General features: G+C 52.6%; 3 protein-coding genes across 5 annotated transcripts in view; 2 read left to right on the top strand and 1 right to left on the bottom strand.

Annotated features, from left to right (window-relative positions):
- LOC105525647 (ectonucleotide pyrophosphatase/phosphodiesterase family member 7-like) overlaps positions 1-7,562 on the top strand; it is an 11,893-nt gene extending 4,331 nt beyond the window's left edge. Inside the window, exons 2-3 of the mRNA XM_011961358.1 lie at positions 2,160-2,390; positions 7,475-7,562. Coding sequence (XP_011816748.1) covers positions 2,160-2,369 — 210 coding nt within the window. The 3' untranslated portion in view covers positions 2,370-2,390; positions 7,475-7,562. The remainder of the gene's footprint in view (positions 1-2,159; positions 2,391-7,474) is intronic.
- Positions 7,563-9,537: 1,975 nt separating this feature from the next.
- EEF2KMT (eukaryotic elongation factor 2 lysine methyltransferase) lies at positions 9,538-22,991 on the top strand. Of its 3 annotated transcripts, XM_011961354.1 has the most exons (8): positions 9,538-9,708; positions 12,135-12,197; positions 14,090-14,170; positions 15,766-15,867; positions 16,807-16,940; positions 17,023-17,288; positions 18,116-18,265; positions 21,587-22,991. In XM_011961354.1, the coding sequence occupies exons 1-8, from the start codon at positions 9,613-9,615 to the stop codon at positions 21,685-21,687; spliced, it is 993 nt and encodes a 330-aa protein (XP_011816744.1). In that variant the 5' UTR covers positions 9,538-9,612; the 3' UTR covers positions 21,688-22,991. The 3 variants fall into 3 exon arrangements, with proteins under 3 accessions (XP_011816744.1, XP_011816745.1, XP_011816746.1); XM_011961355.1 differs by lacking the exon at positions 15,766-15,867; XM_011961356.1 differs by lacking the exons at positions 14,090-14,170; positions 15,766-15,867.
- ALG1 (ALG1, chitobiosyldiphosphodolichol beta-mannosyltransferase) overlaps positions 21,787-24,867 on the bottom strand; it is a 13,133-nt gene continuing 10,052 nt past the window's right edge. The window contains exons 11-13 of the mRNA XM_011961357.1: positions 24,594-24,708; positions 23,526-23,601; positions 21,787-22,564 (exon numbers count right to left, since the gene is read on the bottom strand). Coding sequence (XP_011816747.1) covers positions 22,433-22,564; positions 23,526-23,601; positions 24,594-24,708 — 323 coding nt within the window. The 3' untranslated portion in view covers positions 21,787-22,432. The remainder of the gene's footprint in view (positions 22,565-23,525; positions 23,602-24,593; positions 24,709-24,867) is intronic.

Here is a 24,867-nt window from a genome sequence, read left to right as displayed (position 1 = left end):
TACTCGGGAGGCTGAGGCAGGAGAATTGCTTGAACCCGGCAGGTGGAGGTTGCAGTGAGTCAAGATCGCACCACTGCACTCCAGCGTGGGCGACAGAGCAAAACTCCATCTCAATAAATAAATGACGTTATGAACCTCGTGTGAGGGAAAACTGCCCCAGGTACAGCCTGAAGAACCCTTGCTGTGAACAGGAGCCATATGTGATAATTCTGTTTGCAACTTGCTTCACGTTAGCTTGTTGCAACTCTAGACTGTAACAGGTATGAGAAAACGCATGGGGTTACTGTTTAATGTTGGTGGAAATATTCACAATAAAATACAACAATTTATCACCTAAGGTATATTTTATCCCTCAAGTGGCCCAGAACACTGTAATTAACACACACCAATCGCACGCCCACAGCTAAGGCCTTGCCAAGGAGAAATTCCACAGTCACCTGGCCTATTTGTAAACCTGGTTTATGACCTTTTGTAACAGGACAGCTTAACAGTAGCATGAGGACATTTAATGAGACAAGAACATTCCCCACTGACCAACCAGATAGTTTCAGGGAACAGGATGCTGTGCTCAGTTTAATTTTCTGCTGAACCGACCATTAGGCAGAAAATCCTTTGGGTCAGTGCCTCTCACTGAATCCACTTCTCAGATTTCTGTCTACTTGCCTGCTTTGCAGTGCAGAGTGAAGTGAGCCTTCCTTGTCTCTCTTCAGGGACCGAGGTGCTTGAGGCCATCATGAGAACATGCATTCTTTTTTTTTTTTTTTTCTGAGATAGTCTCACTCTTTCGCCCCGGCTGGAATGCAGTGGTGCAATCTCCGATCACTGCAACCTCCAGCTACCCAGTTCAAGCGAGTCTCCCGCCTCAGCCTCCCCAGTAGCTGGGATTACAGGCACGTGCCCAGCTAATTTTTCTATTTCTTGTAGAGACAGGGTTTCACCATGTTGGCCATGCTGGTCTCAAACTCCTGACCTCAAGCGATCTGCCTGCCTCGGTCTCCTACAGTGCTGGGATTACAGGTGTGAGCCACCGTGCCTGGCCGAGGGCATTCATTCTTGATGGACTGCCCCACAGCCTCAGAGACAGTCGGACTGGTTTCTTCAACCAGAGCTGAGCAGACAGGCAATTTCTGTATCCAGCAGGGCAAATATTAGACCAACTCTTCAATGTACAGAGAGCATCACATTTCTTATATGCTAGAATATCTGTTGGTCTAAAATATAAATAAATAGTATTGTAGCCGGCCACAGTGGCTCACGCCTATGATCTCAGAGCTCTGTGGGGCTGAGGCAGGAGGTTCCCTTGAGGTCAAGAGTTCGAGATCAGCCCGGGCAACATAGCGACACCCCCCACCACCACCTGCCATCTCTACAAAAAATAAAATAAAATAATTCGCTGGGCAGAGTAGTGCAGGCCTGTACTCCCAACTACTTGGGAGGCTGATATAGGTGGATTGCCTGAGCCCAGGAATTTGAGGCTGCAGTGAGCTATGACTATATCACTGTACTCAAGCCAGACATTGGCTATTAAAAAAAAAAAAAAAAAAGTGTTGCAATTGACATTACTTTATCATTTGAAAAGAGGGACAGACAAGAAAGGTATTTGGCATTTACCAAGCAATTACCCAGAATCCTCATCCCATCCTACCCCCATTCTCCCCCTAAAAATGTATGTATATCTTTTTATACCATAAAAATACATCTATTTGGCTCTGGAACAAGATTGCCTGCGTTCAGTTACCTGATCTAGCATTTGTTCCGGATGACTCAGTGCAGACAAGCTCTGTGACTCAGTTTCCCCAGCTGTAAAATGAGGAATGGCGCCCTTACTGGGCTGCCATGAGGGTAAAGGAGTTCACATATATTTATAAAGCATTCAGAACAATTCATGATACATAGTAAGCTCTGTATGTTTGAGCTTATTATTACTGTCAGTACAATTATCATCATCTTGCTGTTTCCAATGGGTACACTTTCTACATTCTCTTTCTTAAAGACCTTTAAATCCTTGGTATTCTTTCCACCACCACAGAGAGCAGTGTCTTTGTAGTTTAAATTTTCAAAGACTTCCTGGATCCAACAAGCACAGCATTAACTAAGGGACAGTTTTCTTTCAGGGAATTGGAATCTAAAATGGCTTTTTTATTGTTATTATTTTTCAGAGAATGTATTTCAACAAAGGCAGCCATGGCTTTGATAATGTCCTCATGGATATGAAGACCATATTCAGAATTGTCGGGCCAGATTTCAAGAAGAAACGCCTAGCCAAGCCTTTTAACATCATCCACATCTACCCATTCATGTGTAAGCTCCTGGGAGTCACCCCCAAACCCACAACGGCTCCCTGGCGGTCACCCAGGAAATGCTTGTGAACTCTTACAACCAGCAGCCAGGTGAGATACAGAAGCAACCACCAGAAAACTGTCAGCATACTCTGCTCTGTCCTGAGATAGAAAAGAATCAAAAAGGGGTCTCCTGGTAGGCAGGAGGGAATTCAAGCAGAACAATCCTGTTTACCAGCAGCTTTGGAGCCCCAGGAACAAGAAGCCAACAGCTCCAGACAGCAGCGGAGGTAGGGAATCCCTCAACCTGCTGGTAACATTTTACATAGCGCCTTTTAGGCAAAGGGAAGGCGCTCTATAGAGAAAGTCGGGCTGTAATCCTTCCGGTCCTCAGAAAATCACTGTGTACAGTCTGCCCCCAAGATGCCCCTTTCAGATACAGAAACCAGCCCTCCTTCAGTAGCACAGAAAGCTGTTCACAGGGGAGGAGCAAAACTCTGCTGTTCAACTTGATGCTGAAAAAAGGAGAGGGGAGAGTCTGAAATGAGACTGCAAATTCTTAAGACTTCAAACCCTTTCAATCTGGGTGATATAAAGGAGAATAAAATCATCTCTGAGAATTTGCTGTTGCCTTCTTTTGTGGGTTGTTTACAAACACTGGCTATCTTTCCTTTTGCCAGGAGAGGCTTGGATACTGTCTGGTGATCTAACCAGTGCTTAAAGCAATTACATACAAAAAGGAGTAATGGGCTGGGCACAGTGGCTCATACTTATAATCCCAGGACTTTGGGAGGACGAGGTAGGAGGATCACTTGGGGCCAGGAGCTTGAGGCCAGCCTGGACAACACAATGAGATCCTGTCTCTACAAAAAATTAGCTGGGTGTAGTGTCACACGCCTGTAGTCCCAGCTACTGGGGAGGCTGGGGCGGGAGGATCGCTTGAACCCAGGAGTTTGAGGCTGCAGTGAGCTATGATTGCGCTACTGCACTCCAATTCCTGCCTCTAAAAAACAAAGGAAAAGAGAGGAGGGCAGGGGTGACATTCATCCTTTCTCTTCTTGTAAGCCACTGCCCATGATCTCCTTGTGAACATACAGGAAGCAGTCCCTTTTGTAGAAAACTAATTAAATGAATGACCAATTCACCCAATTATGGAGGATTTTTCTTCTTTTTAAGTTTTGGAGTTTTGCCACAACTGTTTTGTAGCCCCTCCCCTGTCCCACATCCCATTGGGAGCCTGGGACAAGCTGCGTCTGTCAGTTACTGATAAGCAGGACATCCCACAAACCGATTTTCAGCGAATTGGCTTTTAGCAAATTGATCATTTGGCAAAGTGGTCATTAGGCAAATGGGTCATTTGGCGAAGAGGTCATTTAGTAAATCGGCTTTCAACGACTTGCCCTATGAGATTTCTCTACAGTGTGCATTTTCTTGGTTTAAATGTACATTTCATTTCCATAATTAATACTCACTAGCAGCTAGATGGGAAACTTCCCAGGGAACCAGGAGCAGCCAGAACAGCTTCTTAATAATCAGGCAATTAAAAACCCTCTGGTTTCTTAACAGGAGCGGAAGTATTGAGGGCATCAGCTCTGCAAGGCGCAGTGATCGGGCTCAGCATTGTCACAGGAGCTCTTGCAGTTCTGTTTGTCGCTACTGTGACATACACAGTCATTCATTGGAAAAAGGAGTGAGTGGTCTCTTTGGATCTCCTGTAGTTGATCATCATATGTCGTGATAACCCATGACAACTCCTTGCCACATGCCACGGGAGGTCCAGCACTCCCAGAACCCAGCAGCCAGGGCCGGCTTCATGGGCTTACAACCTGGACGCAGAAGACACAGGGACGCAGAAGAGTCCCCACTGTGGTTTAATAATCTGCCATTGCCATCTTGAAATTCTTTATTTTTTAACCAGGGTTGCCAGGGATAGTGGCTCATGCCTGTAATCCTAGCACTTCGGGAGGCCAAGGCGGGCAGATGGCTTGAGCCCAAGGAGTTTGAGACCAGCCTGGGCAACATAGCAAGACCCCATCTCTACAGAAAATATAAAAATTAGCCAAGCATGTAGTCCCAGTTACTCGGGAGGCTGAGATGGGAAAATCACCTGAGCCCAAGGAGGTCGAGGCTGCAGGAGCTGAGACCGTACCACTGCACTCCAGCCTGGATAACAGAGCGGGATCTTGTCTAAAAAAATAACCACAAGGCTGGGCACGGTGGCTCACACCTGTAATCCTAGCACTTTGGGAGGCCGGTGGGTGGGCGGTTGGATCATTTGAGGTCAGGAGTTTGAGACCAGCCCAGCCAATATGGTGAAACTCCACCTCTACTAAAAATACAAAAATCAGCTGGGTGAGGTGGTACATGCCTGTAATTCCAGCTACTCCAGAGGCTGAGGCAGGAGAATCGCTTGAACCTAGGAGGCAGAGGTTGCAGTGAGCCGAGATAGCTGTCGCACTCCAGCCTGGGGGACAAGAGTGAAACTCCATCTCCAAAAAAAAAAAAAAAACCAACCACAACAACAGCAACAAGGGCCCCGCATGTGGCTGAAAACAACAGAAATGTGTTGTCTTGCAGGCCTGGATGCTGCGAAGTCCAAAATCAAGGTGTCGGCCAGACTTCGCTCCGGATGAAACATGTAAGAGAGAATCCTTCCTTGCCTCTTCTGGCTTCCGGTGGCGCCCGGCAATGCTTGGTGTTCCTTGTAAATGCAGCACTCCAATCTCTCTTCCCTCATCACATGGCTGCGTTCTCCCTGTGTCTCTGTCTTCACCTGACATTCTCCTCTTTTATTTTATTTTTTTGGAGATGGAGTTTCCCTCTGTCACCCAGGCTGGAGTGCAGTGGCACAATCTTGGCTCACTGCAACCTCCGCTTCCCAGGTTCAAGTCATTCTCCCACCTTAGCCTACCGAGTAGCTGGAATTACAGGTGCCCACTACCATGCCTGGCTAATTTTGTATTTTTAGTAGAGATGGAGTTTCACCACGTTGGCCAGGCTGGTCTCGAACTCCTGACCTCAAGTGATCTGCCTGCCTCAGCCTCCCAAAGTGCTGGGATTACAGGCATGAGCCACCATGCCCGGCCCTCATTCTCTTCTTTTATAAGGACACCAGTCACTGCATTTGTCCCCTCACTAGCCCACAATCCAGTATGACCCATCATTACTTGATGACATCTACAAAGACCCTATTTCCAAATAAGGTCATATTCCTAACTATTGAGGATTAAGATTTCCAATTTATGTTTTTAGGGGATACAACTTTTTTTGACTCAAGGCCTCACTCTGTCACCCAGGCTGGAGTACAGTAAGTGATTATTGCTCACTGCAGCCTCAAACTCCTGGGCTCAAGGGATCCCCTGACCTCAGCCTCCCAAGTGGCTGAGACTACAGGCGCACACCAGTATGCCCAACTAATTTTTTTATTTTTTTATTTTTTTTTTTTTGCACAGATGAGGTCTCACTCTGTTGACCAGGCTGGTCTCCTGACCTCAAGCGATCCTCTTGCCTTGGCCTCCCAAAGCACTGAGATTACAGGCATTATCCCACGCCTGGCCCTCTTTCTTCATCTCAATCATTGTGTGATTAGCACGAGCTGCCCGTATTTCTTATTCCGCCCATTCCTGACCAATCTCCTCCTTTAACATAGCTTCCATCTCAGTATCATGGGGCCTGCTGGCCACTGCAAACAGCCTAAGGAAAGTGGAAACTTTATTTAACCTTAAATTCTATTACAAAGTCCACATTGAACGTAATTTATATTTGAACTATAAAAATTTTCTGTAACTTGAAACATGACCTATAAAGGTCTCTACACCCTGAAGCAACGTTTTAGAAAGAAATCAATTGGTCCTTTTCTGCAGAAACCATTAACCATAAGAGAGAGAAAGGAAAAACTTCAATGTACTGATTGAACTTCCATGCCCACAGCTTAATTTCTAAAGGCAACCATTCCATACTGTTCCAATGCCTTAGGTTGTTCTTACTGTTATTAAAGAGAGCCTCAGAGCCAGAAGTTGGATCTTGACTGTCGTTCTTGCACGTACACACATACTCTTGCAACTGAAACCACTCAGATTGTCCTAATGCTGCTCTCCATAGCAGCACCACCTGGAATTTTACTTTTGGTTTTAAGCATCAGTCCTAATCTTCACTTGCACCTGAACACACCACACCTGTGAGATCCGCGTGACATTAAAAATCCCTTCAGTGAGGCGGGGCGCGGTGGCTCACGCCTGTATTCCCAGTACTTTGGGAGACCAAGGCAGGCAGATCATGAGGTCAAGAGATCGAGACCATCCTGGCCAACGTGGTAAAACGCCCATCTCTACTAAAAATACAAAAATTAGCTGGGCGTGGTGATGCGTGCCTATAGTCCCAGTTACTCAGGAGGCTGAGGCAGGAGAATCGCTTGAGCCCGGGAGGCAGAGGTTGCAGTGAGCTGAGATCGTGCCACTGAGATTGTGCCACTGCACTCCAGCCTGGCAACAGAGGGAGACTCTGTCTCAAACAAACAAACAAAAAAATCCCTTCAGGGCCTTGATCCTTCCAGATTCAGATCCAAGATAGATGACATTTGTACCTCACCAGAGCCCACACACCAAGAGAAAGATTTCTTCTGGCCAGGTGCGGTGGCTTACACCTGTAATCCCAGCACTTTGGGAGGCCAAGGTGGGCAGATCACCTGAGGTCAGGAATTTGAGACCAGCCTGGCCAACACGTTAAAGTCTCGTCTTTACCAAAAATACAAAAATGGCCCAGCATGGTGGCTCACGCCTGTAATCCCAGTCACTCAGGAGGGTGAGGCAGGAGAATGGCTTGAACGTGGGAGGTGGAGGTTGCAGTGAGCCGAGATCGCGCCATTGCACTCCAGCCTGGGCAACAAGAGCGAAACTCCGTCTCAAAAAAAAAAAAAAAGAGATTTCTTCTGTGTGCATGGCTCAGCTCTGTGGTCCGCTAGCGTCCTTCCTCAAACTACTTCCAACCTATCGAAGCAGGAAAGACTGAACCAACCTAGATTTATTAATAGTTTAGTATAACATAATACAGTGTTACTTACTATGGCATTGACCGTACATCCCCTTTTGCTCCTTGGAGGAAAGGCAATTAATAGCTATTATGTGAGTTAATAAAATAAGCCCAGGATTTATGAGTGTAACTAACCTGTTCCCGTTGGTTTTCTTTGTCTCCTGCAGCCGGAGAGCTGATCAAAACAGCAAAAGCAAAGCAGTGCCCCTTGCCCAGTTCTGAAGCCAACTTTCCTGAATCACCCAGACCCATTCCCGGTTAGGACTTGCTGTGGATTCTCAGGGGACTCCATCTCAGGCTACAGAGATTGAGAGGGTGTATGCAACAACATCTCAGACCCAGAAACCGTTAATTTTATCTAAAACCACAGCAATAACCACATCCCACCCTCTTGATTTAAATAAAAGTGTTTGGAGGAATAAAAGATGAACTTTTTTTTTTTGTCAGATCTTGCGCTCATTTGGTTCTGGTGGGGAACAGCCATGAGAGAACACGTGTATTCAATTAGAATTAATTCCCCTCTCTTATTCTCATAGCTGAGCAGGGCTCAAGTGCCTCTCATCTGAAAGTGGTAATAAGATTTAATCTGTCTCCTCATCTACCTTCTGCAAGCATACTTAACAAATTAGCTCTCGGGACTCTTCCAAATGGAGTTTTATGAGGGATTTGCTAAGGTAAACGTTTCAGACTTTGAACACAGTTCAGATTTCAGGGGCAGTACTGAAATTTGAACTGTGTTGCTAACTGCCCTGCCTTTCAACTCAAGACACAATAACTTTGAACTAAAACAATTATGTTTTTGTTGTTGTTTTCCACTTTGTCCCCACGTCTATATCACCACTACCCCCATTCCAGCCCGCGGGGGTTAACTCCTCCTTCCTGTCCCTGCAAGATCAAAACTCCTCCTGGAAGCCCCGCTAGCTCTGTGTGCTCGCCTCCGTGGCAGAAATCGCTATTGTACTTTTATACTTATTTGTATGATAGTTACTTCAATGTCCACTTCTTCCACGAGCCCCTGAGCTCCTAGAGGGCCTGGACCACACCTAGTTTTTCTCACTGTTACATCTCCCTTGCCAGGCACATCGTAGGCGCTTAATAAGTATTTGGTGAACAAATGGCTTGTTCGGTGACAGCCCAAAGGCTGGGGGACAGGGGAAAAGCTCCCTCCTGCCGGGCCCCAGAGGGGTGGCGCTGATGAAAAAGAGGGTAGGATAAGGCCTCCCGGAACGAAGCGCGCACCCGTAAGGCCCCTGCCAAAAAGACCTTCCTGAAGGCGCCGGAACTGCGAGAGCGCCAATGTTGGCCCAAGGCCTGACCTGACGATCCCAGGGACCCTCGCCCTAACCGGCCCCGCCTCCTGGGCCCCAACCCCAGACTCGGCCCCGCCCGAAGCTCCGAATCCTGGGGCCCGCCCCTGGCCCCGCCTCGGCCGACCATGGCCCCGCTCCTGGGCCTGCCTCAAACCCTCCCCAGGTAACGCCTCCCGAACTTGAGCCACATTCCGACCCCCTCCTCAAACTCCTCCCCGCTGCCCACACCCTGAACCCCTCGCTCCGTCTCGGGCTCGCCCCAAGCCCAGCTCCGTCTTGGCGCCTGAGCCCGGCCCTGACCCGCCTCCCAGGCCCTGGCTCCCTCCCCATACCGACCCCTCCCTAAGCTCCGCCTCCCAGGGGGCCGAGCAGCGCCTGGCCACGCCCCAGGGCCCGCCTCCTGAGCGCAGCCCACAATCGGGACTCGGCACCGCCTCCCGGAACTCGGGCCCTGGCCATGTAATACGACAGAGTCAACGCCCCGCCCCGGCCCCGCCTCCGGAGTCCTTCTCTCGGTCTGGCCTTAGCCCGGCCCTAAGACCTGTCCACTGGGCTTTGCTCCGAGTCCCACCTCCTGAACCCAATCATCATTTAGCCCCGCCCTAATGCCCGCCTCCAGGACGCATCCTGCCCCCACGCAAGGCCCCGCCTCCAGGACGCCACCAACGTGGACGCTTCCGAAGCCCCGCTTCCAGGATCGCCCTATCCTGGCCCCGCCCCAGGACCCGCCAACCTGGACTCTCCCCAGGACCTCCCCCAGCGACGCTTATCCTAGCCCTACCCCAGGCCTCGCCCTCTTGGCACTCATCCGGGCCCCGCCCTCATAACGCTCATGTTGGCCCCGCCCCAGGGTCCGCCCCCACGACGCTCCTCCTGGCCCTACCCCGTGCCCCGCCCCCTCTCTGCCCCGACGCACTGCCTCGGGCCTGCCACTTCTCCAGTCCAGGCCCGGCTTCCGCCGGGTCTCCCGGCAACGCTGCGGTCCCGCCCACGTCATGGCGCCGGAGGAGGATGCGGGGACCGAACTCTTGCTGCGGAGTTTCGAGCGCCGCTTCCTGGCGGCGCGCGCGCTGCGCTCCTTCCCCTGGCAGGTGGGCGGCGGGGAGCGCGGAGAGGCCCGCGGGGCGAGGGAGAGTCCAGGGGCAGACGGGACGGGTCTCCGTGCTGAAGCCCCCGGCGCTCCCGCCACGTGAGTGCCTGGGCTCCCGACAGTCGGGGCCGCGCGTCCGGGTCCCCATCCCCAGGGCCTGGCCAGAGTCGCTCGCACCCCTCCTGCCCCGCGGGCTAGCGGCGGAGGCTGGGGGCGGCTTCACGGTCTGCTGGGGGCCGACGCGCGCTGGGTGTGGGGTACAGTTCACGATCGTTTTCACGACTTTTTAAAGGCAGTAATCGTTCTGGTCACTGGGACACAGCTGCCCTCGCCCATTCTAAAAAGTCAGCGCCCTCAGGACCGCGGGTAACCACGTTCTCCCCAGCGTGGTGACCAGATCACAGGCTGTCCCTCGTGGCTCAGTGTTCTCATCTGTACATCGAGCAGTGCACAGAATCGGCTCACGCGCTGAGGCTCTCAGGCCTGTGATGGAAGAGACAGAGAAGGGAGGAGGTGGCCTCTCGTCGCCCTGGGGACCTGCCATCCACAGCACAGGCGCATGGCAGGCAGCAGCCTCCCTTCTGCCAGCACAGGGGCTTAATGCACCCGGCCCCATTTGTAATTCATGTGCTGTGAGCTCACTGGGGTAAGGCAGTTTGGGTATCTATTCCTCCCTGAGTCTGCCCCATTTTATGGGGTGGTGCTTAATCATTTGCGTTATTCCATTGACATAAAATATTTAGCACTCAGAGATCATTTCTGGTCTGGAGAAATTTGTGCATTTTTAACCCAAAATAGAAACCTTCATAAAAGCATCATAGGTCAGCCGGGCGCGGTGGCTCAAACCTGTAATCCCAGCACTTTGGGAGGCCGAGACGGCGGATCAGGAGGTCAGGAGATCAAGACCATCCTGGCTAACACGATGAAACCCCGTCTCTACTAAAAAATACAAAAAACTAGCCGGGCGAGGTGGCAGGCGCCTGTAGTCCCAGTTACTCGGGAGGCTGAGGCAGGAGAATGGCTAAAAACCCGGAGGCGGAGCTTGCAGTGAGCTGAGATCCGGCCACTGCACTCCAGCCTGGGCGGCAGAGCGAGACTCCGTCTCAAAAAAAAAAAAAAACATCATAGGTCTCCATTCAGTATTGACTATAATTGTTCACATGCCCACGCTGAATGCTAATGGGCTCACCCTGAACACCCACGAGGTGGGTACTATTATTATCACTCACATTTGACCAGAGGGATTGTTTGATTCGGGTGCAGTAGTTGAGAGTTCAGACCCAGGAGACAGCCTGCCTGCTTCGAATCCCGGCCCAATCCCTGGCCCTGTGTGACCTTGGGCAAGTGACTGCATCTCTGTGCTATTGTTTTCTTATGAATCAAATGGGGGATATAATGACACCTACCTCTCAGGGTTGAGTACAAAAGCCTGTGGATCGGTGCCTAGCTCATGGGAAATGCATGCTGGTGTTAACTAGTGTTTTTATTCGGTCTCCAAATGTTTAATAAATGCCTTCCGTGAGCCAGGCACCATGGATCAGCAGTACCCATGACAGATGAGGCTCTGCTTGCATGGGAGAGCCAGAGAATAAACAAATAAATGAATAAACAAGAAAAGACCAGAAGTGGCTTTAAAGCCAATAAAACAGGGAAATGGTGAATGGAGCAACTGGGGAGAAGAGTCACCAAAGTTAGGGAATCAAGGAAGCCTTCCCCAAAGAGGTGACATTTGAACTGGGGCCTGACTGGTGAAGCAGCCAGGCATGGGAAGGGCTTGGGGAACAGGATATGCAAAGGCCCTGTGGTGGAACAAGCCAGCGGTGGCTGAGGAACAACAGCAAGGCAGCCAGTGTGGCTGGAGTGGACTGAGCAGGGTGGGCCAGGGGTGAGGGAGAACAGGCCAGAGAGAGGGATTAGACCAGGTCTTGTAGGGCCTTTTACAGCATGGAAGGAGCTCTGAAGCAATGAAGTGCCTTGCCCTGTGTCACGTGTGAGCCAAGACGGTCTGCCTAACTCGGGAGCCAAAGCTCACTGCTGGGCTTGAGGCCGCTGTATCCAGGCTGATATAGGCACATTCTGCATTTCCACTTTAACTCAGGTGGCAAGCCCATCGAACCTTGGTGCCATGGCTGCCCTCGTAATTCCTGGCTGACCCGTGCAACCAGGGAGGTGGCCCATGACCCGGGGTGGCAGCTAAGTAGCTAGGACTAATGCGGCCAAGAGTCAGTCTTCTAGCCTTCTTCCTGTGACTCATCCAGGTGCACCCTGTGACATCTGAAGGTCAGGCTTTCAGCCGCTGTGGCTTCCGCTTCCACCTGGCTCCACGTCCCCAGGGAGAGATCACACAGCGCTTTGCCAACACATTCTATTGCGTGTTTCATGCTCCTGTGAATGCGCCCTTGAGATTTCTCTCTCCCCTCCACACAGAGCTTAGAAGCAAAGCTAAGAGACTCATCGGATCCTGAGCTGCTGCGGGATATTTTGCAGAAGGTAAGAATCCCAGAGTCCCTGGGACTCATGACCCTGCCTCCTGAATCTCTCCGGAAGACCTGACAGAAGAACCACACGTGTGCTTGTACCCTTTAAAAACAGCACTGTTCAAAGAACAAAACCATTGAGTCAGCACTGCAGGTGGGTGTCAGCACCTCCGACAGCTCTAGCACTGCGGGGGGGTGTCAGCACCTCGGACAGCTCTAGCTCTTTCGTTTTCTAAGACTTAAGAGACATCAGAATATACAAAAATCTGCATGAGAGGGGGGAATCCAGGGAATGGTTTTTAAACCATACACAGCAAAAACAGAGATGACAGGTGCAAAACAGCTTCTAGCATTTGGGAGATGCTCAGAGACTTTCTTTTTTGCATACATGAGACCTGTCCTGCCCACTCCTGTCTCTTCTAGACATAAATGGGCCCTTGCTTTACCCAGGGTGGGGTTTGGACTCAAGTGCATCTGCATGCAGGTGAGAGGCAGGATCACCACCCGGCCCAGCCACAGCCTGACCCTGGCCTTGTGAGCCAAGTGCAGATCACCCTGCATCCTGGGTCTTCACCTTCGAAGGGCCATGAGCCCTTCTGAAAAGGCAAAGCAATAGACTCCCTCCCAGAAAGAAGCGCACCAGAAGAATACATTTTCCATACAAACTCAGGGGAGGCAGACATCCTCCACCCCCACCCGCCCAGCCATCCTGGGAGCCCTGGTTAAGAACTCCTGTGCTAGAAGTGAACCAAGATCATCCACATGGAAAAGATACAGCCACAGCACGGAAGACTTTCAGAGCGATACAGGCACCCTGCTGTGAGTTTCACCCTGAGCCTCACCCTCGTAGGTGGTGAAGCATGAAATGTAGGGAGAGCTGCTTTAAAACCCAGCAAAAGGCTGGGCACAGTGGCTCACACCTGTAATCCCAGCACTTTGGGAGGCCGAGGTGGACGGATCACCTAAGGTCAGGAGTTCGAGACCACCCTGGCCAACATGGCAAAAGCCTATCTCTACTAAAAATACAAAAATTAGCTGGGTGTGGTGGTGCACGCCTATAGTCCCAGCTACTGGGGAGGCTGAGGCAGGAGAATCGCTTGAACCCGGGAGACAGAGGCTGCAGTGAGCCAAGATCGTGCCACAGCACTCCAGCCTGCGCAACAGAGCAAGACTCTGTGTCAAAAAAAAAAAAAAAAAAGAAAAACCAGCACCAGCCTGAAGGGCCTGTGTGTTGTCTGGGGTACTTTGCTGCCCTTGGGCAGAATCTGCGTCCCTCCCAGCCAGCAGGCACTGTGGACCATCTCCTCCCTCCCTGCAGGCTCCTGTTTTCCTACCGTCCCCACTCCTGCTGCACCAGTCCCTCTGCCCTCCTTCCCAAGTGCCAGGCCATGGCCACCTCGGAGCTTGCACCGGCTGTTCCCACTGCCTGGAACTTGCTCGTCCTGCACTTGGCTTCTCTCGGCTTTAGCTGGAGTGTCACCCTGAGAGTCCCCTCCCCCTCCATCCTGTCCCCAGGGACACACGCTCCAAGAGAGCAGGTGCCGAGTGGGCCTTCCCGCCTCTTTCATAGAGCCAGATAGTTGGCGATTGTCCTTACTGCAAACCCTGGTTCACACTGGCTGCCCTGGGAGGGAGGTGGTTAGGGCCCACATGCCCTGTGTTCCTGCTGGGAATGGGTATTAGAACCAGGCCATGGCCTGTGCTGCTGCAGCGGGAGCATTTTTAGGAAACGGCTCATATCTTAAGACAAACTTAAGATGCATGGGGCCAGAACGGTGTGTCCATTTACATCTTTGCTGAGGGATTGGATAGCCCAGAGTTTGCCGTCTGCTGTGTTGGCTTGAAGCTCATAGGAGACTTAAGACGGGGTCTCCCCAGCAACCAACGTTCTGTCCTTTGCTGTAGACTGTGAAGCATCCTGTGTGTGTGAAGCACCCGCCGTCAGTCAAGTATGCCCGGTGCTTTCTCTCAGAACTCATCAAAAAGGTCAGTTATTGGCAGTGTCCGCCCAGTAGCCCGACAGCATAGCCACCTGCGTGCTGGAGCTCCCATCCTTCCTGGGCCCTGGGCCTGCTTTGCAGACCCCAGCATGGCAGGCGCCTCCCAGGCAACTGGCTGCAGCTGGGTGTGACCCATGGGAGACAGTGCAGGCTGGGAATAAGGGGAGACCAGCGTCTCTCCCTCACTCTGCCTCCTGGGGTCTCCGCAGCAGCTGCTTCTCTGGGGCCCCAGCTCCTAGCATATGGATTCTCATTCCTACCAGGCTGGCCCAGCCCACGGCACTGGAACCCTCGCCCACACCCTCTGTCCTGCCCGCAGAAGGGTTTGGAGTTTCCTGTTCTTGTCCATCTCTGGGCTGTGCCACGGGCCCCTGTTGGAAGGTTTAGCTCTTGTCATACCTTTGGAACTAGTTCCCCTGGTGAATTCTCCGCAATGATCCTGCTGGAATCAGCTCTTTCCTGACTGATACAGGATGGATTTTATTTTTTACTTATTTATTTATTTATTTGAGACAGAGCCTCACAGTGTTGCCAAGGCTGGAGTACCAAGGCACAATCTCGGCTCACTGAAACCTCTGCCTCCTGGGTTCAAGCAGTTCTCGTGCCTAGCCTCCCAAGAAGCTGGGACTACAGGCACATGCCACCACGCCTGGCTAATTTTTGTATTTTTAGTAGAGACAGAGCTTCAACCATGTTGACTAGGCTGGTCTCGAACTCCTGACCTCAGGTGATCCGCCCACCTTGGCCTCCCAGAGTGCTGCAATTACAGGCATGAGCCACTGCGCCTGGCCTAGGATGGATTTTAAAGATGGGCCCGAACCTGCAGGGTTTGACATGAGGGAGGATGTCAGAGAGGCCGTTCCTCAGTAGGCAGTAGCAGACCTGCTGCGTAAAAGGGCCACACTTTTGGCAAATAAACAATCCCCTGCTTCTCCAATACCCGCTTTCTCCCTAATCCTTCCCAAAGGGTACATCTGTGGTCACCAGCAGGTCTGCCCTGTGCCACCAGCAGAGGGCAGCAGTCACCCAGTGTACCCTGCTGCTGCCCTGTGACTCCTAGGCCGGGGCCAGCCGTGGAGAAGCCGCCTGCTGGCAGCCACAGCCTGCAGCACGGGCCGCCCTCCCAGCTCTGCCTGGGCGCACTTAACAGCACCTTTGGTTTTCCTCCTCTCTGTGTTTGATCCAAACACAGAGCTCTGTCATGGTCACGTGACAGCTCTCACAGACTCCTTGTCTCCTGTCCTAGACTACCCTAACCCTACCCTCTCAGCACCTCTTGTTGAAGGCCCTTCCATCCAGGTTTCCCTACCTAGTGAATTATTTTTTTTTAGAGACAAGGTCTCTGTTGCTCAAGCTGTCCTCAAACTCCTGGGCTCAAGCAGTCCTCCCATGTCAGCCTCTCGAGTAGCTGGGACTATCGGCACACACCACCACACCCAGCAAAGTGAATATTTTACATGCCACCTGGCCAGTATTACACCATTCCGTCCCAAATCTCCCCGCCAAACTTGGTGAAAATCATCTGGCCATTTTTACAGATTAGAACGAAAGCAAACAAGCTCTCCCTCTGTCTGCCCCCAGCACGAGGCTGTCCACACGGAGCCTTTGGACGAGCTGTACGAGGCGCTGGCGGAGACCCTGCTGGCCAAGGAGTCCACCCAGGGCCACCGGAGCTATTTGCTGGTATGAGAAGGGCACCCTCCTCCCCCTCACAGCCCAGATACCTTTCCTGCACAAAGTGAAAACACGGGTGTGGGTTCAAATCCTGACTCACCCATTCTGCAGTCTTAGACATGAGGTCTGTTAACCTCCTTTAGCCTCAGTTTCCCTGTCTGTAAATCAAGCACTTCAACAACAGCATGTCTTCTGGGGTTGTTGGGCATTTGTCCAGTAGGTAACACACACTGCCTGCTTCACAAGGACCTGATGCCCAGTCTTCAAAGAATACTTGACAGGGCCAGGCACGGTGGCTCATGCCTGTAATCCCAGCACTTTGGGAGGCTGAGGTGGGCAGATCACCTGAGGTCAGGAGTTTGAGACCACCCTGGTCAACATGGTGAAACTCTGTCTCTACTAAAAATACAAAAATTAGCAGGGCGTGGTAGCAGGCGCCTGTAATCCCAGCTACTTGGGAGGCTGAGGCAGGAGAATTGCTTGAACCTGGGAGGCGGAGTTTGCAGTGAGCCAAGATCGCGCCACTGACTCCAGCCTGGGTGACAGATCGAGAATCCATCTCAAAAAAAAATAAGATAAAACATAGATACAGAAAACCACAAAGGAAAAACATAGCCCACTGAATCATCACAAGGCAGCCGCCCATTCATAGCCATACCTGGCCCCTCCCTGGCCACCACTGACCTGTGCTCCATCACCAGAATTCCATCGTCTCAGGAATGTTCGATGAATGGAATCCTGTGTGGCCTGAGATGAGCGTCTTTCACGCCGCGTGATATCCTTGAGGCCTATGCAAGCTGTTGGCATGTCAACAGTTAGCTGCTTCTCATTGCTGAGTGGTGATTGGTCCTGTCATGGCTTATCAGTCATGGGGTGGATGGCTACTTGTCTTCTAAGCCACTTGTCTTCTGATCGCTAGACTGATTCTCTCGCCCTCTCTCGGCGCAGCCCTCGGGAGGCTCGGTCACGCTCTCCGAGAGCACAGCCATCATCTCCCACGGCACCACGGGCCTGGTCACATGGGACGCTGCCCTCTACCTTGCAGAATGGGCCATCGAGAACCCGGCAGCCTTCACTGACAGGTGACCTCGGGGCACAGGGCGGGGCACCGAGGCAGGCTTACCCTGGTGCGGTCGCAGACATGGTCCGCTTTCCTTCTGCCAGGACTGTCCTAGAGCTTGGCAGTGGCGCCGGCCTCACAGGCCTGGCCATCTGCAAGATGTGCCGCCCCCGGGCATACATCTTCAGCGATTGTCACAGCCGGGTCCTCGAGCAGCTCCGAGGGAATGTCCTTCTCAATGGCCTCTCGTTAGAGGCAGACATCACTGCCAACTTAGACAGTCCCAGGGTGACAGTGGCCCAGCTGGACTGGGACGTCACGACGGTCCGTCAGCTCTCTGCCTTCCAGCCAGATGTTGTCATCGCGGCAGGTAATGCCCAGCCCCGGGCACCCTACGCAGGCGGTGTCCTTGCAGCTCCACCCAGCTCTTGCCTCTGGGAAAAGGGAACAAGGGACGCTGTCGGGCGTGGACATGATGGGGCTTCCGGAAGAGTTATTCTGGGCCTCCAGGGTGACATCAAAGGACAGGGGTGCCTCTTAAGGTGACCTTGAAGCCACAGCCCTCTTGCTGGGGACAGGCATACTCCCGTTACAGTCGTCACCACATGGCTGTGTCCCAGAGCCATGCCCTGTACCCTTCAGAGACCACAGGAGGAAAACAGCCACTTCTGGGACAAGGACAGGGCCCTTGAGAGAAGGTGGTGTCTGGCTGGGCCACCGAAAACCCCTCGCCCCTGCCGGCACACTCAGTCCCCTCTCTGGTCGAACAGAGCTCTGCCTGTGATCCTGGGTCCCAGCCCTGAAAACCACAGGCCTAGCGGTGGCCAGGGACACAGCCCCACCCCCTGCAAGCCAGCAAACAAATCGGCAGACGCCCGAAACACGAAGTTCACAGCAGGGTCAGGCTTTGTGTCATTCAAAGCCCTCTAGACAGGCTGAGAACCAGACCTGTTTTTCCAAGGAACACCAGTGAGTCTGGAGACTTTTTTCTTTTGCTTTGGTCTTTTGCAGCTTTCTCTACTAAGGGTTCTCCTTTTTCACCCAAGTAATTGCGTTTCATTTAATGGCACAAATGGTCAAATGGCATCTAATAGTGTCATATGACCGCTGCCTCTCTGGCCTCGCCCTGCTGCTGAGGTCAGCATGACCTGGAACTTTCCGCTGGTCCCTTTCAGTAACCTGAAGCTTTCACTGTAGATGTGCTGTATTGTCCAGAAGCCATCATGTCGCTGGTCGGGGTCCTGCGGAGGCTGGCTGCCTGCCGGGAGCACCAGCGGGCTCCTGAGGTCTACGTGGCCTTCACCGTCCGCAACCCAGACACATGCCAGCTGTTCACCACCGAACTAGGTGAGCCCCCACGCCCTCCTGGGCCTGCAGGGTCCCCAAGCGGTCCCTGCAAGACTCCAGTGGAAGTGAAAGAACTTGGCACCGCGGAAAAGCTAGGATGCCCCACACCCCCACGCCATGCGGGGAACTTGGGCAGGGCTGGCGAGCAGAGTGGGCTCGGCATGGAGGGGCTTGGGGCAGGAGGAGGGCAGGTCAGCACAGGGAGGGAGGGTCTGAGCCCAGCAGCCCCACTGTGTGCTTCAGAGCAGAGTTCCCCAAGCCCTTGGGCCTCGGTTTCCTCAGCTATAAAATGGAGGTGGCGGGAGACGCAGTCGGGGTCAGGGCTGGATACAGCTGTGGCCTGTAGGACACTGGAGCACAGGCTATACAGGCAGATCCGCCACGCCACTGTGCTGAGCACCCAGCGGAGGACGAGCAGGGTGACGATAGAGAAGGGGAACTGGCCCCGCAGTGGACCAGCCACTGTCCTCAGAACTGACATTTGTCAGCCCCCAGCACCTGTGAGGGTGTGCTGTCATTGTCCCATCTCTCTAACAAAGACACTAGGGCACACGGAGGCCAAGCGACCCCCGAGCTCCCGCAGACTGCAGCCTGGCCGCCTGGCTCTCGCGCCTCCACTCTACACCCATGCCCCCCAATGCCACCAGCCTTTGCCCCAGCTCCCCTTGTGTGCACAGATGCACCCGCAGCAGCCTCTGCCTGCACACAGACACACAGACGACCCAATGCCTGTCCACATGGGCCAGCCTGTTAACTACAGAGCCAATAAACAAGCCAGCACACGAAGGCACACTGGGTTCCATGAGAGTCCCGCACAACCTCGCACAGGAGGCTGGCCATGCACGGGGCTCAGGCCTGTCATCCCAGCACTTTAGGAGGCTAAGGCAGGAGGACTACCTGACCCCAGGAGTTCAAGACCAACTTGGGCAACATAGTGGGACCCCATCTCCACAGAACATACCAAAACTAGCCAGGCATGGTTGCACACGCCTGTGGTCGCAGCTACTCGGGAGGCTGAGGTGGGAGGGTGGCTTGAGCCCGGGAGGTGGAGGCTGCAGTGAGCCGTGATCTCACCACTGCACTCCAGCCTGGGCAACAGGGCAACAGGGCAACACCCTGTCTCAAAAAAGCAAAAAAAAAAAGGAAGTCTTTCTTCAGATGCTTACATGAAAAAATACCTGCAATATAGTGAAAAAAGCAGTGGCCAACAGTACATATAGTGTAAGCCCCCACCCACTTTTTTTTTTTTTTTTTTTGAGACAGAGTCTGGCTTTGTATTGCCCAGGCTGGAGTACAGTGGTGCCATCTCGACCCACTGGAACCTCCCACCTCCCAGGTACAAGCTATCCTCCCATCTCAGCCTCCTGAGTAGCTGGGACTACAGGCGCGTTCTACCACGCCCAGCTAATTTTTGTATTTTTTTGTAAAGCTGAGGTTTTGCCATGTTGGCCAGGCTGGTCTCGAACTCTTGACCTCAAGTGATCTGCCACCTCAGCCTCCCAAAGTGTTAGGATTACAGGCATGAGCCACTGCGCCCAGCCCCATTTTTGTTTAAAAAATAATAATAATCACCCACACTATATTCCCAACTACTCAGGAGGCTGAGGCAGGAGGATGGCTTAAGCCCAGGAGTTTGTGGCCACCTTGAGCAAAATAGCAAGGCTTCATCTCAACAAAACATTTATCACAATAATCATTTTCACATTAGTAGGCCTATAGGGGAAAACCTAGAATATATATACAGCAGGCTTGTCCAACCTGCAGCCCAACACAAATCTGTAATCTTTCTTAAAACAGTATGAGGTTTTTTTGTGATTTTTTTTTTCTTTGAGTTCATCAGCTATTGCTAGTGTTAGTGTATTTCATGTGTGGCCCAAGGCAATTCTTCGTCTTCCAGCGTGGCACAGGGAGGCCAAAAGACTGGACACATCTGATATACACGTTAACATCCTTGGATGGCAGGATGATAGAGAATTCTACACGTTCGTGTCTGTACTACTTTATTTTTATAAATACGCATTTTCCACTCGTAACAAAAAACTGTAAATGAAAATCATCCCGGGTCACAGCGTCTCACGCCTGTAATCCCAACACTGTAAGAGGCTGAGGCTTTGGGAGGCTGAGGTGGGCGGATCACCTGAGGTCAAGAGTTCAAGACCAGCCTGGCCAACACAGTGAAACCCCATCTCTACTAAAAACACAAAAATTAGCCAGGCGTGGTGGCGCACGCCTATAATCCCAGCTACTCGGGAGGCTGAAGCAGGAAAATCACTTGAACCCGGGAGGCGGAGGTTGCAGTGAGCTGAGATTGCGCCACTGCACTCCAGCCTGGGGAACAGAGTAAAACTCCGTCTCAAAAAACTAAAAGAGGCTGAGGCAGGAGCATCACTTGCGGCCATGCGTTCAGGACCCCATCTCTACAAAATAAAAAAACTACTGGCATGGCGGCACGCACCTGTCATCCAGGCTACTCGGGAGGTGGGAGGATTGCTAGAGCCCAGGAGTCGAGGCTGTGGTGAGCGATGACCGTGCCACTGCACTCTGGCCTGGGTGACAGAACAAGATCGTATCTAAAAAAAAAAAAAAAAATCACTCTGGCTGATGGCTCTTCAGGCATCTGTGCTTATCAGAACACCAGCCCCTTCTCAGCGTTGTGTGTGTGTGTGGTTTTGTGTTTTGGGTTTTTTTGTTTGTTTTTTTGTTTTCTTGAGATGGAGGCTCGCTCTGTCACTCAGGCTGGAGTGCAGTGGCACAATCTCGGCTCACTGCAACCTCCGCCTCCTGGGTGCAAGTGATTCTCCCGCCTCAGCCTCCTGAGTAGCTGGGATTACAGGCGCCCACCATCGTACCTGGCTGATTTTTGTATTTTTGTAGATGAGGTTTCACCATGTTGGCCAGGCTGATTTCGAACTCCTGACCTCAAGTGATCCGCCTGCCTCGGCCTTCCAAAGTGTTGGGATTACAGGCGTGAGCCACTGTGCCCAGCCGCTTTCTAAGCTTTGTGAAGAGTGGATTGACTGAGCAGCCAGGTAGATGTGGGGTCAGATCTCTGCTTCTGTTCCACTGTGCCAAGCACTGGGGCAGACACGGGCAGAGTGTGGAGAGTGGCACGGTGCCTGCTGCTAGCCACTTCTATGCAAAACCAGATTTCTGGTCCCATCCTGGAGGCCAATTCTAGGTACCTGGGTGGGCCTGGGAACCTGTGAACCAAGTAAACTGACTTGGACACCCCCCCGCCCTGCCAGGCCTGTCCTAGCAGCCCCACACAATAAGCTAATGTGCCCAAACACCGCCATCCTGAAACACGTGCTCTGTTTGCAGGCCGGGCTGGGATCACGTGGGAAGCCGAACCTCGTCATGACCAGAAACTGTTTCCCTACGAAGAGCACTTGGAAATGGCAATTCTGAACCTCACACTGTAGGCCTCACACACGCCTTCCAATGTGACTGTGAGAATCAAGTCACTATCATGGGAAGAATTTTGACATGGGAAAGCCGATAAAACTTTCATTGGACTGGAATGTTTGAAGAATGTTAAATTCCAAACCAGGAACCACAAACTGCCCTCTAATAAGACATCGGCTGTCTAAGCGTGGGGGTGCCCCCTTTCTGCCAGCAGTTCTAGTTCTTAAGAAAATCACCATAAATCAGACATGAAAATTCTGGCTCCAAAAATAGCATTTTCTTTGCGCAAATAAAAACGTGTGTATCAAGTATGCTGTTCCCCCAACGTGGACACACTCGGTTCCTCACAAAGCCAAGCCCGCTGCAGCTGCCACATACCTGGGCTTACGATGCAGCAGGTGCTTTTTTTCAAGACAGGAATCAAAACGTTAGGAACACGGCAGAAAGGCGACACCTGGAGACCACACACAGGATGAAGAGTCCTGCAGAGGTCATGGGGAAGTCACAGGACAGTAATATGCTAGCAGGGGCATGGGGCGTGAAGAGCAGAAGAGAGGAAATGTTTCCGAGCCTCCAAAGAAGAAATCAGGGCCAACCACAGCTTCCGGGGTCCCAACCAATTCATTCCCCAGGCGGCACCACTGCCGTCATTTCAGCTACTGGCCACTGGGAGGTGCTGCTTGAAAGGGTTTGCCCTGAGACTCCCAAGAAGCTGTAGGGAGGGCAGCAGGGGTCCTGGGGTTTTAGCCTCTGGCCCAGGAGTCATGTGTCCATAACCAAAGGGAGCACAGTCCGCACCCAGCTCTCATCCCATCGGAGCTGCTCCGACTCCCGCAGGTTCTTCCGGAACTGGTTTAGCTTGCCCGCAGGATCGGGAAAGTTTGAGAAAAGCATCTGCGAAAAAATAAAGAGCAAAGCTTACCTCATTGCCTGTCCCCACCCCATCCCAGGTCCCTGACCCAGCAACACCCCTTCCCAAGTCCCTAACTCCCTCACTCGGACTCGAGAGCCTTCGCGCCCCAGCAGCGCTCCGCCTCCCACTTGACATCACGCTTTCTGGAAACTTCCCCACATATCCCACTTTCCCACACTTGGTGCCCTGGAGCACCTCCTGGCCTCTACATGCTGTGCCTTCCCCTGGAGCACCCTCCTCTCGGCCTCTGGCCAACACAGTCCCACGCATCTGTGCGTAACAAGGGGGCGTCGGTGTTCTTTTCAGCCTTGCTAAACTGTCTGAATCAAGGATCACAAACTACAGCCTGCAGGCCAAATCCAGCCCACAGCCTGTCTGTGAATAAAGTTTTACTGGAACAAAGCCACACCCCTTCATCTACAGATGATCTGTGGCTACTTTCACACCACAGCAGAGTTCCATGGTTCTCACAGACTGGGAGACCCAGTCTAAATGACTTCCGACCTGGACCTTTACTGAAAATCGTGCCAATCATTCTGTTGGCAAGAATGATGTGTTACTTTTTGCAACAAGAAACAAGTAACCTTTGCAGAATTCCACTCATCTTTCAAGGCTGGTCCCAGAAGCTCCCTTTGCCCGCCTACCTGATCCTGATCACTTCCTGAACTGCAGCCCGGCCCACCGGCTCCAGCATCATTTGTGGAGTATCAGCTCCGTAAATCCAGAGGGCAGGTGGGGGTGTGTCCTGACTTTCCCCAGCCGGGACATACCGAAACGGGACAGCAGAGAAGGCCGGCCTCTGCGACCTCTGCTCCCTCCCTAGCTTTGCCGCCAGACCCCACATGGTCCCACCCTGGCTGTGGGTGGCAGGAATCAGGGAGTGTGGCTCGGTGCCAGTCTCCAGAACCCTCCCCACCCTGGCGTGGTGGCAGACGTGACTACCTGCAGCTGAGCTGCCAGTTCCTCCGAGTCCTCAAAGACTAGGCCGTTTTCTTCATGTTTCACCAGCTCATGTAAACTGCAGGGAGAACCAAGGGAGCCTCAGAGCTGCCTGGAGGAGACACCAGACCCCTGCGGTGCCCACCTAGGCTCCCACCCGACCCCACACTCAGGCCAGGCTGGTGGTGTGGCTTCCGGGAGCTAGTTCTGAGCTTTGGCATCTGAAGGGTATAAAGGCCTGGGAGGGTTGCACATCAAAATGGCCAAACCGATTTGAGGAGGAAGCCGTAAGGAGGGTTTGTACCTTCTGTGCTGGATGCTCTTCACGGACTGAAGAATTATTTTTGCCTGCTTTTCTTAACTCCATGGCCATGGAACAAGTAAAGGCAACCCCCTGGGGACTGGCTCAGCACGTAAAAGATGACTTTTCTAGGGCACCAGGTATGATCCCCACATTTCCCTGAGCTCAGCTCACACAAGGGGCGCATATCCCTGAATCCCATCGAGAGGCCGGCTCCTGAGCAGGGGCCAAGGACTCAGCTTGCGCAGGGGCTACTACTTCTAGAACCTCTTCTAACGCCGCCCTTCCAAACACCCGTCTGTGCTGGTGGAGTGAGGCCAGAGCATGACACTCATTTAGCTGATTCAAACCCACCATGAGCTTGGCCAAAAGGGACATGGCGGGAGAGAAAGGAACAAAGAAAACCACGTAAGCCCGCAGGCAATTCCCGCCAATTCTACTCTAGGAGCAAAAGCCCCAAGTGGAGTTCTAGTATGTAAGATGCTTTTTTTTTCATATTAGGTTGGTGCAAAAGCAATGGCCATTTTTAGTAGCAAAAACCGTGATTACTTTTGCATCAACCTAAATGTAACACGAGCTCTAAATGGAAGCAACGACTTCCGAGGCTCAAGCCCAGCACAGTAACCTCAGGGCTCCTCCTAGTGGCCTCCAGTGTGTGCTGGACTGACCGAGGGGCAGGGCCTCACTGTGGGCAGCTCGCTCTGCACTGCATCCCCCTCAGCGGTGGATCTGCGAAGCTATCCCCAGAGAGATTCGGGTTCTGCTCCTACCACTTGAAGTTCACGGCGCACACAGGCAAACAGCACCCGAACATGTCCACCACCTTCATGGGCAGGTCCAGGCCACTGGAGGACGTGTGCAGACAGACACCCAGGTCAGCCGACCCTGCTAGGCAAGAGAGGTGCGGTCAGAGCGCTGGCGTCTGCCCTGGGAACACAGATCCCCCCAGCACAGTGAGGCAACACCCCCCCAAGGGGAGTGAAAATCGGAAAAGGCCCCTGACAGCCCCAGACACAAGTGGCTTAAGCTGGCCAAGCAGCCACA

Source organism: Colobus angolensis, unplaced genomic scaffold (assembly GCF_000951035.1).
Source record: "Colobus angolensis palliatus isolate OR3802 unplaced genomic scaffold, Cang.pa_1.0 Scaffold55, whole genome shotgun sequence".
Lineage (NCBI taxonomy): Eukaryota > Metazoa > Chordata > Mammalia > Primates > Cercopithecidae > Colobus > Colobus angolensis.
The sequence above is the reverse complement of the archived record's forward strand: the minus strand, read 5'-3'. Positions and strand labels throughout refer to the sequence as shown.